General features: G+C 41.3%; 1 protein-coding gene across 2 annotated transcripts in view; it reads right to left on the bottom strand.

Annotated features, from left to right (window-relative positions):
* grm7 (glutamate metabotropic receptor 7) overlaps nucleotides 1–14,535 on the bottom strand; it is a 197,320-nt gene that overhangs the window by 118,598 nt on the left and 64,187 nt on the right. For both annotated transcript variants that reach the window (XM_079578333.1, XM_079578332.1), the window contains exon 2: nucleotides 9,617–9,833. In XM_079578333.1, the coding sequence (XP_079434459.1) occupies nucleotides 9,617–9,833 (217 nt within the window). The remainder of the gene's footprint in view (nucleotides 1–9,616; nucleotides 9,834–14,535) is intronic.

Here is a 14,535-nt window from a genome sequence, read left to right as displayed (position 1 = left end):
ATTTGCCAATTAAAAAGCAGCCGATAAATCCTGGCAGGCTGGGGGGTTAATTGTGAGAAAAGAGCGAGCAGGAAAAGAGTTAAAAAGCATTTTACAGAAAACTGAAGTACTCAAAAAGGTTGAAACATTTAAAAAGCCTTTATTTTTAATATACTTTCATTCTATGAATATAGAAAGTGCACACTGTCGTTGTGTCCTTGGGCAAGACACTTCACCCACATTGCCCCCAGTGTGTGTTTACATTGGTGTATGAATGAGAGTATGAATGGGTGAGTGGATCCTTGCTGTAAAGCGCTTTGAGTGCCTAATGTAGGTGGAAAAGTGCTATATAAGTTGAGACCATTAACCATTTACCACATTTCTGCAACGTGTAGAGCTCCACACAGAGCTCTTCAATACCAGAGCCAGCTCTCTTCTCAGCTCTATTCTCTTTTTCTCGGGACACGGCCATGTTGAACTCAGTGAAATTATGTTTGTATATGAGGCCGCGCGATATTAATGTAAAGATGAGGATTTCTCGATTTTCTAACCTGTTTTTTTGGTTTAGGAGAGGGAGACTCAAGGTGACTTATTACACATTCTCTTTGTGTCTATGGGCCAAAAACTGGAAAAGTTATTTTACATCCACAAACTGAGCATGCATCTGTTTGATGCAGTGGCATAGTTTATTTGATGCTTTTGATTAGTCTCAGACAACAAACAATATCTACATTTTGGTTGAACACCATTTTGGTATTCAAAATCTTGAAAACCAAAATCAAGATGTTTTTAAAATCTTGATTTTGGTATTATGGAATTCCCAAAACATAAAATAAACTTTGTCAAGCGCAGATCTTTATATTTAATAATCAGGCACAAAATATGCCCTTTGGAGTCATATTTTAATACTAATTAATTGTTACATTGACTCATAATGATCACATTGATCTGAACGTACAGATTATGCCCATTTCAAATAATAACATGTTTTGAATTTAGAAATGATTGCACTTAAAGGGGCTAGATTCAAGTTCGCTATTTTATACTCACTACTGCCACCTCAAGTTATATGTGTAACTGCACCTTCTATATTAAGCTTGTGCATGACGGCACTTCAGACCCGAATTAACACCCTTTTGAGTGACAGTGCAGGATTTTAGAGGCAGTTGTTGTGAACAGGTCTGGGCTCATTCTACACATTAGGATATTGCTGGGACATGTAAGGGGAGGAAAATACATAATTTTAACATTTTTAAGCTCCGTATAGTCCCTTTAAGTCACAGTAAGGAGCGGGATTTTGGAGAATCTGAAGATTGGCTTTGGAGAACCTTTGGTCAGTGAAGGATAATTATGATCAACTTTTGCGATTGTCTTTAATGTTTGCCTGAGGTGTTATGAACACACATGATGGAGAGGGAATGTTGCAGTTCTTGCCAGTGGGAAATTTCCTTTACCCAAATAAAACAAATGTGAACTCTCACAGTGGGCCCAACCATGACCCCGCCACACATTTGCGATCAATCCTGCACTCCTCTCCTTCTCTACTAATGAAAGAGAAGACGCTCAGTAACAGATCCCCACTCTAATCTTTCTGCTAACAGAAAGCTAATAAAAGGACCAGAGTCAATTATTGACTATAGAAATGAACATTTGATGAGGCAGGAGAATCGAGGGAGGCAACAACCAGCACTATTTATTTTCTTCTGAGTGAGAAAGAAAGTCCAATCTAAAGCTCAGGTCTCTGCAATTCATCATGCTCTGCATGGATGATGAACACTGCATGTAAACACACCATGACAGATTGCAAATTTACATTAATCTTTTTGTCTTTTAATATTTTTCACTCACCAGTATAGACACTCAGACGCAATGTTAGTGGGCTAGAGAGGTGGATTCAAACTGCAAATCATTTGATCTGTAGAACGAATCGTCTAACAAGGCCACAGTCGCCAAGCTTTTGCACATATTTTGCCCATAAAAAGTCAAAAAGGGGCTAGATACAAGTTAGTCATTTTATGCTCATTACTGCCACCTCAGGTCGTATGCGTAACTGCAGCTTCTATATTAAGCTCGTGCATGACGGCGCTTCGGGCCCGAATTAACACCTTTTTGAGTGACAGTGCAGGATTTTAGAGGCAGTTGTGGTGGTTAAGTCTGGGCTCATTCTACACATTAGGACATGGCTGGAACATGTAGGGGGATGAAAATACTTAGTTTTAACATTTTTAAACTCCGTATAGTCCCTTTAAGGCAAATGAGGAAAGTGTGATTATCCAAATAGACTGATTAAGATAGCAGATAATGATGACTCCGTTACAAATGTGACCAGCTAAATTTTTTAAAGAAAAGTTCTTCCTAACAGGCATTTTATCGCATTGAACTGTGAAGACATAAAAGTGTGAATGAAAAGTTCCTCAAAGTTGTGATGTGAGAGATGAGAGGCAGACCCGAGGCAGAGAAGTCACGAATCGCCTGCGCGGCTGCTGATGACTCATTGTGTTAGTCATTATCCGCGCTCTACACTGATGCGTGTCTGTGGGCAGTCAGCCAGTGCAGCGCGCCACAGTACAGTACTGCTGATACACACATGTAGTATCGTGCAGCTGGGTTTGAGTAAGGTTAGGATATACAGAATATGTATATATAAATATATACAGTATATATATTGTATACCTCTACCAGAGGCTTGGGAGCTTGAGGGTTCTGCACAGTATCTTTGCTGTTCATAGAACTGCACTTTTCTGGACCAAGATGTCTGATGTATTTCCTGGGATCTGCTGGAGCCACTCCTCCAGTTTGGGGGTCACTGCCCCGAGTGCCCCAACGACCACGGGCACCACTGATGCCTTCACCCTCCAGGTTTTCTACAGATCTTCTCTGAGCCCCTGGTATTTCTCTTGTTTCTCGTGTTCCTTTTTCCTGTTGACATATTGCTATGTCGACCATAACGGCTTTCCTCTGCTCTTTGTCCACCACCACAATGTCTGGTTGGTTCGCCATTACATTCTGTCCGTCTGTATCTGGAAGTCCCACAGGATCTTGGCTTGGTCATTCTCTACCACCTTTGGAGGTGTTTCCCACTTTGACCTTCGGGTTTCCAGCCCATACTCTGCACAGATGTTCCTGTACACTATACCAGCCACTTGGTTTTGGCGCTCCATGTAAGCTTTCCCTGCCAGCATCTTACACCCTACAGTTATGTGCTGGATTGTCTCATTGGCCTCTTTGCGCAGTCTACACCTGGGGTCTTGTCTGGTGTGGTAGATCTGGGCCTCTATTGCTCTGGTGCTCAAGGCCTGCTCCTGTGCAGCCATGATGAGTGCCTCTGTGCAGTCCAGCTCTGTCTAGCCATTGGTAGGATTTCTGAATATCCGCCACTTCAGTTATGTTTCAGTGGTACATCCCGTGTAGGGGCTTGTCCTCCCATGACGGAACCTCCAGCACCTCATCTTCTGGTCCCCATTGTCTGAGACATTCACTGAGCACGTCATCTGTTGGAGCCTTGTCCTTGATGTACTTATGGATCTTGAATGTTTCATCCTGGATAGTGGCTCTCACACTCACTAGTCCTCGGCCTCCTTTCTTACGGCTAGCATACAGTGACCTCTGAAATATATGTGGAGTTTCTGACTGACCATCTTCCATGGTACAAAAGGAAGAGCCGTGCTTTTCCTAACAAAATCCCCATGTCATGCTGTAAAGAATACCTCTGCATCATTGGCTGCTATGGGCATAAAAGGAGAGAAACTCATGATGTGGACCCCATCCTACCCTGACCTCAACCCTATTGAGAACCTTTGGAGCCTCAAGCAAAACATCTATGAGAGTGGGAGGCAGTTCACATCCAAACAGCAGCTCGGGGAGGCTATTCTCACATACTAAAAGAAATCCATGCAGAAACTCGACTTAACTTGACCTGCTAAGATGTTTTTGATTGAAATAGCTTTTGATTTCAGTAAATATGACCTCCTAATGCTACAAATTCAACAAATGACCATTTTCAGCTCTTTACAAGCAATAAAATGTATTGAAACTCTGCTGTGCATAATCATTTGGAACAGTACATTTTAAGGTGGTTTATTATGTTTATTTTTTGAAAAAAATAAAATAAATAAATAAATAAATATATATATATATATATATATATATGGGATGTTTTTTCAATCACATTCAAATTAAACAGTTAAAGACTTTTAGAAAATTATGCTCACTGTCATTTCAGTTTTGAAAATCTGAGAAAAATATCATTTGCATAATAATTTGGAACCTCTGTAGCATCGTTGCTGTTCCTAGAATGGCAGTTTTCAGGACTAAGAAATCTGATGTATTTCCTGGGATCTGCTAGCTACTCCTCCAGTTTGGGGGTCACTGCCCTGAGTGCCCCAACGACCACGTCTTCACCAGCCCTCTGAGCCCCTGGTAATTCTTTCTCATGTTCCTTTTTCCTGATGTTGCAATCGCTTAGTATGGCTATGCCTAGTTACTATCACTTGATTGAACATTATTCCTGTCTATTTGCACTTCTTGAGAGTTGATGAAGCACGTGAAATTCTCCATTGTGATCAATAAAGTCCTATCTAGACCTAGACTTTTGTGCAAATGGGAGGCACTCAGTGCAATCTTCGGCTTCATACCAGGTGCAGTAAGTGGGCTGGGTTGACTTCCGTGGTGATGCTATGCACAGCAGTGGTCCTTGCCCAAGCTTGCCCAAGGGTGGTGGTGGGTGTGGGTGGCATGCGGGGCACATGTGCGGGTGTTTTGATTTCATTTCTGCGACGTGGAGTTTGACCATTGATATTCGGGGCATGGACAGTGTTTAACTCACAGTGGGAGAAATAGTTTGCCTGGCCTGCCAAACTACATGCTTTTTCATAGATATTTCAAAGACATATAGTCTGGGAGCAAGCATGATCTCAATGATTTCCCGGTGGGCGTGATTGACAGAAAGCATCAACCAATCAGAGCAACGCTAGATACGTCGCAGCAACAAGCGGCAGGAAGCCTTTCCAAAAGTGTCCTTATTTACGAGGAACGCTTCGAATGCTGTTTCTTGCTCCGGTTTTAGGGATTACATTTTTTTTATGATTTAAAACAGACGAAAGAGCAGAAGAAAACATCGTATCACTCGCCACGCACGCCATCTCGATTGTTTTGGTAGAGTGTGGTGACGGCTTCCGCCTCTTGGGGGAATGAAGTCCCGCCTCTTGGTGCGTGATTGGACCGATGTGGGTAAAATCGTGAAATGATAGGCTGTTCTTTTGAACAGAAAGGAGGAGTGTCTGGCAGGCCAGGCAAAGAAATAGTTTGTTGGTCCTGCGATCGCGTCGCAAGATGCACAAGGCTGCGTACGATGTTTATGTGAAGAAGCGGATAGCGAAAAGGAAGCGCTCGTTGTAGTCAGTGCTTCCCACAGATTTTTCTGTATAAAAAACATTTGTCTGTCTAAAAATAAATGTTCAGTATATCGAATTGTCCCTTCATATTTTCCGCACAGTATTTAACCCATGTTGCGATTGTTTTCAGATTTACCTTGGTTGCTTTGGTGCAAAAGATGCCCCAATATGTAAATATAAACCTGCCAACATACAGAATCCATAATTTATAAGAAAAGATAAGACCAGCATTAAATACGAAACCATATGACACCATTGATGCAATGATACTTTTGGGAAAATAGTCACGTTTAGACTCTGTGTGAAGTGACCTGACAGCATGAAAACATGTGGGTATATCTTTAAAGTCAGCAGGACTTAAGTGTGGAAGACTGAAGGGACTCTCTGTGGTCTATCACTTTATCACCTCTCTGATCCCAAAGTGCCTTTTAAAGCAGCTCCTTCAAATAAGGCTTAAATTGTTTGTTTGTTGCCTCAGATGCTGTAGCCCCCAGGGTGGTAAGCCATATTATGGGAGACAGGGCTTTCATCAAACTGGGCCAGTAAGAGGAGAGCAACAACATATGAAAGTCTGTCACTTTATTAACATAACCGTAATGTTTTTTCAGCCAGAACCTTCTAAGGCTTTTTTCTGGACAAAATATGTATTGACATTAGGGTTTGCATTTGTGTAGGTCCATCGATTAATTTTCTTCCACTTTGCTCAGCAGTCTGAGCAGAGATGTCCAGACTTCTCTATCCACTCACACCTCAGCTGTGTGCCTATTGAATAATGTTTGAACTAAGAATATTTCGCCCTATTATTCTATAATAATAGAAAGCAAAATTAAATGTAGGTGGAGTAGGACTTCCAGTAGTTCTTGAGGGTTGGAGATTGTTTTGTCATGAAAAATTATCCCTGGAGAGCAGCAAAATCAAGTGCCATAAAGTCCTATGTAAGGATTTAAACTCAAGGGACAAAGTGATGTATTCACTTCACAACATACTCTTTACGAAAATGTGTGTCCTGCTTTTGAAAAGAATCAAAAAGCAGGGCTGGCAGGCTAGGTCAGCTGTGTTCTTGGATAAATCATCATATACATTTTTTGTGTCATGGCAACATGTAAACAAGCAGCAACCTCCCTCTCTCTTGGTAGAGCTGAGTTACTTACTGTATGTCTTTGCTGTGGTTTTGTGGAGGTTCAGCTGATTTTTTTTTTTAAATAAAAATAAAGTCCTGAAGAAAGTAGCTTTTTAAAAGTAAAGAAACAGCTAGCTTAAGAGCTAAAGACATTTGAGACCTATGAATTTCTTCTTCTGAAACACGGAAGAGGCACTAAGAACCCCCCACACCTGCGACACAGTGGAGGCATCACAAGAGGAGCTACAGGAAACAATAAAGGGAAAAACGAGGAGGTATCCGGGCAAGACTCATAGCTAAGCCACACATGCCTTCCATTTTTCTAGCTAATGGACGTTCACTGGAGAATAAAACGGATTAAGTGCAAAGATCTTCCCAGAAGATGGTGAAAGACTGTTGTGGAGCAGGAGGAAGATGAAGGAGGAGGTGGAGCTGACCAGTGCAGGACACCACGCTCTGAAGCAGGTACAAACCCAGGAGGCGCTGCACCATTTCAGAGGATCGCTGAAGGCCGCCAGCCAGCACTTAAAGCACTTACTTATGATATACTGTATTGCTGTTTTGTACATGTGTACTGTACCAAAATTGATTCACACCAGATTCCTTGACAGCCGGCAGATAAATCCAAATTCACCTGATGTTTTTTTTTTACAAATGTTAATCCTCTCACATCGAGTGCTGAAGACTTTTCCGCTCCATCAGCAATGAGCCTCTGAAAATGATTTTGAGTAACGCAGATATTCATCTTATTGTCACAGTTGCTCATGAAAGAAACATGGAATGCAGAAGGTTTATTGCAAACAAGAGCTGCAGGTCATTCTGTCTTGCCTGGTGTGCCAATTTTTTTTTTTTTTTTTTTCTTCAAACGTTTCACATGGCAAATAGCCCCGAGGCATTATTCCCACTCGCTATATGCTGCCCATACTAAGTGCCTATGGTCTGAATGGTCCAGTTACCCACTCAGCAGTCTCCAGCCTTCAAAGTAAAGAAAGCAAATATCTTGCAGCGCTGGTCTTTGCAATCCTGCTGATTCAGAGATAATAAGAGTCAACACCAGAGGGTCCGGATTCAAGAAACAAGAGTTGAAAAATACCTTTATCACAAGAACAACACAGAGAACATGAGTTTTCAGTTAATGATTTTGTTCTGTGAGTTCAGTTGTGATTGAATGAACAGTCTTGCCTTCATTATGAAACCATGTACAGGTGAGGTTGGTTTGACTGCTCTTGCATGGGTTATTTTGGACCAGAGGTGCTACTGAGGTGAATAAATTACACACATTGTTCAATATGTGGTAACATTGAAACAAAGAAACAAGATAAAAATGTACACAGCTCTGATTGAGGGGAAAAAAAGAACATACAGAATAATTACGTTGCTCATGCGTGATTCAACTGGAATGAAAGTCTATGTAGGGAATCAAAAGTAGCGAGGAAAGAAAACCTTTCTTTAAATGAGAGAGGAGCTCCCAAATGTGCCCCCTAATCACGTTGAACGTTTGCTCTCTGCAATAAAGCAACGTGCCAACCCGCTCCTGTTGTGGACTCCACACAAGGAACAACTGCCATATAATTACATGACCAACACTGTGCGTACAAATATCTATATTTGGATGCAAGGGTGTGAACAGATACAGGGAAGTTTCCAAATCAATACGTGGATTACTCGTAAGTCTGCAGATGAACCAGAAAACGGTCCTGCTAAATATTTGAACCAAATCTTTAACAAAATTTAGACCGAAAAGCACAAATAGCTTTATTATGATTATGATTATGATTATGATTATGATTATGATTATGATTATTATTAAATAGCTTCTTTCACAGGTGTGATTGTGTCATTACACTTTGGGGGTCATTTATCAAGGTACGTGCTAAATAGCGAGAGCACCTAATTTGCCATTTGATATATTACATTATTACTGCCCCAAATCTGATATATAAATGAAGCAAATCTGCATGCGTAAACATTTGGTATTGGTAATTATACCTATTTAACATGGTAGGTGAAGGTAAGTAGGTGAATATTGCTTCATAAATTAGATCTAATATACAGATTTCCCAGACATCCACCAACAATTTGATGCCTTCTTTCTCAACTCAGAACATGAGCTAAAGCTATATTTAACCAGGAAAGGGTCTCATTTCCAGGGGAGTGACTTGTATATGCTTCCAAGGTCATGAAATCGTCATCTGGGCTTTCCCAAATTGTTTACATGTAATTTTAGGGATGACAACTAATCATCCCAGGTCTCTGAGATTGATGTTAGTGATTCAAAGAGCCCTGAGACACAATACCCACCACTTTTGTGTGTGTTTTTTTTTTACCTTTTTGACCCTGAAATACAATTTGCATAATAATTTTGAAAGCCGTGGTTTACTATTATTCTAAAAAAAATCCTAAAATGTGTAAAATGTGCCTTGATCAAAAGCACCACACATTGATCAGTGCGGCATTGGGCGAGAAAATTGCTGGGGGGTAGTTTGTGTTCACACAGTTAAAAGATCTAACTGCTCCCCTTCCTCGCTCCCTACCAGCGCAGTGTCCTTTCATAATCCTAGCAAAAGTTGAGCCCATAAATGTCACGAGGCTTCCTGACTGCTGAGTGGTGAAGAGGCTGCAGATTGCTCCAAATGTCAAAGAGATTAAACCCAAACCAATCAACATCACTTTTAGCCCTAATTAATTCCTTTCTAGCGCCTCTGATACATTGAACAGCGCAGAAAGTCAATAACCAATCTGCCATTCTCCACAAGCATCTGAGGAGCAGAGCATCACGTCCACAACATACTGTAGGTCTACTGGCTTGCTGATGGATAGCCAATGATTCTTGCGCCTACTCTAACAACCGTTTTGCTGACACTTGCAAACCAAATAATCAACAAAAATAGCTGACAACCTTGCTTCTTAGGTTCTCCACAGTTAGTGTTCAATGCACTACTTAGAAGCATCAACCAAAGATCGTGAAAAGTTTGACACTGACATAACTTAAACTTGCACTGAGATGGATGAGGGTGAATAATCTGTGTAGACATAGTTATGAAGTTCAGTCCAAATAAATAAAATTGAATCACTCAAGAAATCTGTAAGCTCAAGAGAATAATGTGGGCATGATGTGACGGACCTGCTTCTCTGGACAGCTGCATGAAGGCGTCTACTCCCTTCTCTCCGTAGCTGCCTTCAGAGGCCACAGTAGAGACGTAGTTCCAGCCCATGGCCTTGACGATGTCCACCATGGCCTGAGCCTGGAAGCTGTCCGGAGGCACCACGCGGGAGAAGAAATCGTACCGCCGGTCATCACTGAGTTCTGGGGCAGTGGACGCGTAGCTGACCTGAGGGATCTGCAGAGAGAAATGTCCATTAGTCTCCACATTTGATATTCTGAGATTATGAGTTACTGCAAAGAAATGTCCAGTATAGTCCCTATAACCCGTCACTCAGTATAGCTGTAGACCCGCACTAAGTAGACCAGTGGTTCCCAACCCATTCCAAAAACCATGGGCACTACAAATGTTTAAAATAATGAATGCGAAAAATAATTTCAAACAAACTGCAATTGGAGTGTTTGATGCACCCGTACTCCTTTCTTATATGCTACAACGACAATATGTTCGCTAAACTCAGGGAATAGAATTCAAGAGACAGTGGAATAATTATGGATAAATATTGGGGGTTCAGCTCCAGCGGTTCGGTTCACGGTGCAGGACCCGTGGTTTGGTGCATCACGGTGCAAGTGCAATCTGAAAAATAATAAGTTGGTTTTGAAATGAAATATCCTAATGATTGTTATTAGACAGTATTTATATCCTTAGAATACAATTGGCAATGCTTTCAAAGCCGCTTTATAAAATGTAAAGAAAAAATAGAAAACAAATGGTACAACAGCAAAGTAAAAAAAAAAAAAAAAAAGCAACGCAGTGCAGGCCATGCGCCCGGTAAGTGGTAGTTTCATTTTCGCTTTCCGCACACGGAGGCTGAAGCACTCGGAGCAGCGCGTTTGATTTGAAGCTCGTGTTTGGCCAGTTTTTTGGCCAGTTTGGGCAACTTTTTTTCGGAGACAAAGCTTTGGAGACGGAATTGGATTGGATCTTACGCATTTGTCTGCGCCTCTGACATTACGCATCTATAATGAACCACAGCCATGGTCATCTGCAGGAGAAACTTAAACAAAGAAACGCAGATGTCATTTGTTTTGGAGGATGTCACTGTACCGGTGCGGAACGTCTGCAGCTGCAGTTTAGTGGTGAGTGACGATGACACACATCACCCGTTTGGATGCGTGCACACAGGCACTCGTGCACTCGCCTTGTTGTGACGCCGAGTTGTCATCGGACAGCAGTACCGTGGTCCATATGGACCCGTGGCCAATGCCCGCGGCCGGTGGGACGGTCACGTGGTGGTCCCTGGCCAATGCCCGCGAGGATTTCTGGGAAATAAACATGGGGCGCCCTTATGGAGCTTAAGCCCCGCCCTACTCGCGATTGCGTTTTATATTATATATATACATATACATATATACGTATACATATACATATATACATATATATATATATATATATATAATCAAATAATCAAAACATCTGTGAGGAGTGCCGCTGAACATACAACTCTTTCCTTGGTTGATGTAAGAGAGTGGACCAACAGTTGCATGGATCATTTATTTAAAAAAGAAAAAAGAAATCCATTAATTATCTCCCTTTTGTAGTGATTCAATTAAATATTTTGTTTTGGAAGATAAATAAAAATATTGAAATAAATCTGCAGGAAAACCAAATGATGTCTAAGAAATAATGAATTAGTTATGAGTTTAAGATGGGTGTGGAAAAAAATGAATAAATAAACTTATTCCAAAAGTGATTGTAATGACCTTCTAAGCACACTCTCTACCCTTAAAAAGAGAAAGAAATTTACCATGTGCCAAAATGTACCTTGAGGCCACTAAACTGGTGATGATAGCAGCATTTTGACAACAAAAAAGAAAAGGAAAAAAGCAGCTCATGTAAATATGAATTAATATGCTGTGCTTCATTCATGGTATAGCAAATTGCATTACTTATTATCAAGTTGAACCTTCAGCGAGATTATCTGGCCTCCACAAATCCAAAACCCAGAAAATGAGTTTGGCACAGCAAAGATCAGAGGTGATGTCCGTAATTACTACACATATCAGGGAGGTCAGGGGTTACTTCATTTCTGTCCATCAGCTTCACTAATGGATCAAGCAAATTGCATGAGAGCCTCAACGTCTAAAATGAACTGCTCAGACTGTCATTCTCAATTCAATTATCTGTCTGCGTCTCAAGAGTAGAGACCTGCAGCTTTGCATGCAGGCTATGCATTGATAGACCGACTCTTGGATATTTCATTTAGCCATTTACATAGTAGAGCCTCTAGAAAGTCATCGTTTTGTTGCAGGGCTGCAGTGGACTAATGCACTGATACACAACACACATTCAAATGCAGTGAGTTGGCTGATCCCATGTGACCTATGATTTGTCATTTTTATCAACATTCATAAAAAATCGCATCAAATTGATCTGCCCTTGTGCTGGCAATACAATCCAAGAGCTAGAAAGGAGAAGAAAAATCCTTTTCATGCTTACACGAGCAGAATAATACAGCAGAAAAAGCAAAGCTGCTGAGCCCGGGGTCAGACATGTTGATTTAGCAGCCTTGTCCTTGACACGCAGTTGTTTAAGTCAGATGTTTTATCGACTCAAGCGTCAGAGGGATCATGCCATGTGACCTGCTGGGCAAGTCTGTCCATTGGTGGCATGTAGACGCTTTGAATAACGGGTGGAAAATGTAAACAGCTATTTTTTTTAGAAACACCTAAATCCTCCATATATCCATATATCATCACACTCATCGGTAGGGTTACACTAAACAGAGAATTTGCACATAAGTGTTTATTTTAATGTATTTGTTTTGAATCAACAGACGAGCAAAATGCAAGCTTGGCAATGTCAGATAATCTCCAAAGCTATACGTATTACCCAAACCATGTTGCATTATCTCCTCATAGCATTAGGGCTCATTACGCAGCTTGACTTGGATTTACTCGCCCACAATCTCCATTTCCAATTATTATCATGAAGTTCCGAGATAAAAACCTGAGGAGAGAAACCACTAAATGACGAACAATGAAGGTAAGCTATATGCTGCAATGGGCAAATCACCTTTTACAATCACGGCATGAAATATTAAATCATGTAAAATGCCTGTTTCGAGTTCTCCTCTCCTCCTTCATCACTTTGGCCTGAGGTGGAAGACGATGCCAAAAACACTCCCCGGTTGATCCTAGTCTGATCGTTGCACCAGGTCCTGGCCGAAACATAGTTAAACAAAGGTCGGTGGGCACTGTGCCATGCGGGTCTTTGCCAATGGGAAAGAGGCAATGTTATCTGACTTGGGTGGAGAACACCATGGATCGTGTAGCAGAAGATATGCTGACAAATGCAAAGTGCTGGTTAGCTCTCAGTTTGCAAAAAAAAACAGTTAAGAATAAGAAGAATACAGAGAAGATTGAAGAATACAGAGAAGAATGAAGAATACAGAGAAGATTGAAGAATACAGAGGGCATGAACAGTAACCTCAGAGAAGTGAAAATAAATCCGAGCAGCATTTCCTTCTGTATTCTGCTTGATTCTCTGCTCCCCTCACCTTTGCTGAGGACAGCTCCAACGCCCACGCTTTACTCACTCAGAAATGGCTGCAGGTTCAGGCCGAGTTCCTCTAAGACTTCTTTTGTGACTGGGGACTTGCTTACTAGGCAAATGAAATTCAATGTGTGGAACTTTTTTACCTTAAAGTATTCCTACCTCGACATTTTCAATTCAAATTATTTTTGGAAGAGAATCATTCTTGGTTCTGTCTATGGCTCATTATGACTTTTGCTAATTCCATGTGAAGATTTGCGTAACATTTTCGATAGGAACACAATCTATAAACTCCAGAGGACAAACTGTTTCAAACATACTTTCATAATGTGTTGTTTTCAGTGAATCAGGTGGTCCTTTTCCACACAGCTCGCTCACACTAGCAGATTCAATCAAACGGGGTCAATTCTCAGTCAAGTTAAAACAAGAAAACTCATACACATGCCAATGTCTCAGTGTTCATCCAGAGAGCAACCTCACAGCAGTTTTATTTTTTAATTTGCTTAGCTATGGTGGGTGTGGATAGGCCACGGCCTATAGCAGATGTTCCACACATTCAAGGCAACGGCAACGCTTGAAGCAGCACATCCTTTTGAGACTATAAAATATATGAGGCCGTTCATTTCTGCTTGTCACAGCAGACACCTCAAAAATAACCGAGCACATTCAGGCTTCACTTGCTTTGCTCTTCTGACGCTGTTCCCAATGTCCCTTCTTATTACTGAGACATTTTGACACGGTGCATACAAACAGCCACCTGAGTATATGGTCCAATGAGGATATTTCAGACTAAGAAATCACAACTGCACAGAAGTCACTGTGAGCCAGGCTATTTCATACAATTTGTGATAAAATACAGCTTTGGATTTTACCTGACCATCTCAATGCAGCCTTCTCTGATAAGACTAAGGAGCACTTTAATCAAGCTGGATTGCTGGACTACTTCATTTGTGATACAATATACTATTACAGTTGCAAGGGGAAAAAACGTTTCAATATTGTTTTTTAACTGACCCCTGGGAGAAACTGCATTGATGAAACTCCACTCATTATTTTGCCTTTCAGTTTGGGTGCTGAGACAAAATGAAGACAAACAAGCGTATGTTCTCCAGGGTGGCAGCACTCCTTATACCCACTCCCATGCTTTTCTCAACTCCATTCATTCGTTATTGGGGAACACTTGAGTTCGTTGACACAGAGGCAGGAGAAAATCCCTGTAGAGCTAACACGGCACTCAGCGCTCTGTGTTGAGGGCTTCGAGTGGCTCGCTGGTCACTGCACAATGTTCACATGGAGCGTCACAGCAGGGAGCATTCTCTGAAGCATACGCTGGGATCACTGTCAGCAGAAACATAATTCATCATTCCAGACGGCTTTTTTCTGT

Source organism: Gobius niger, assembly GCF_951799975.1.
Source record: "Gobius niger genome assembly, chromosome: 20".
Lineage (NCBI taxonomy): Eukaryota > Metazoa > Chordata > Actinopteri > Gobiiformes > Gobiidae > Gobius > Gobius niger.
The sequence above is the reverse complement of the archived record's forward strand: the minus strand, read 5'-3'. Positions and strand labels throughout refer to the sequence as shown.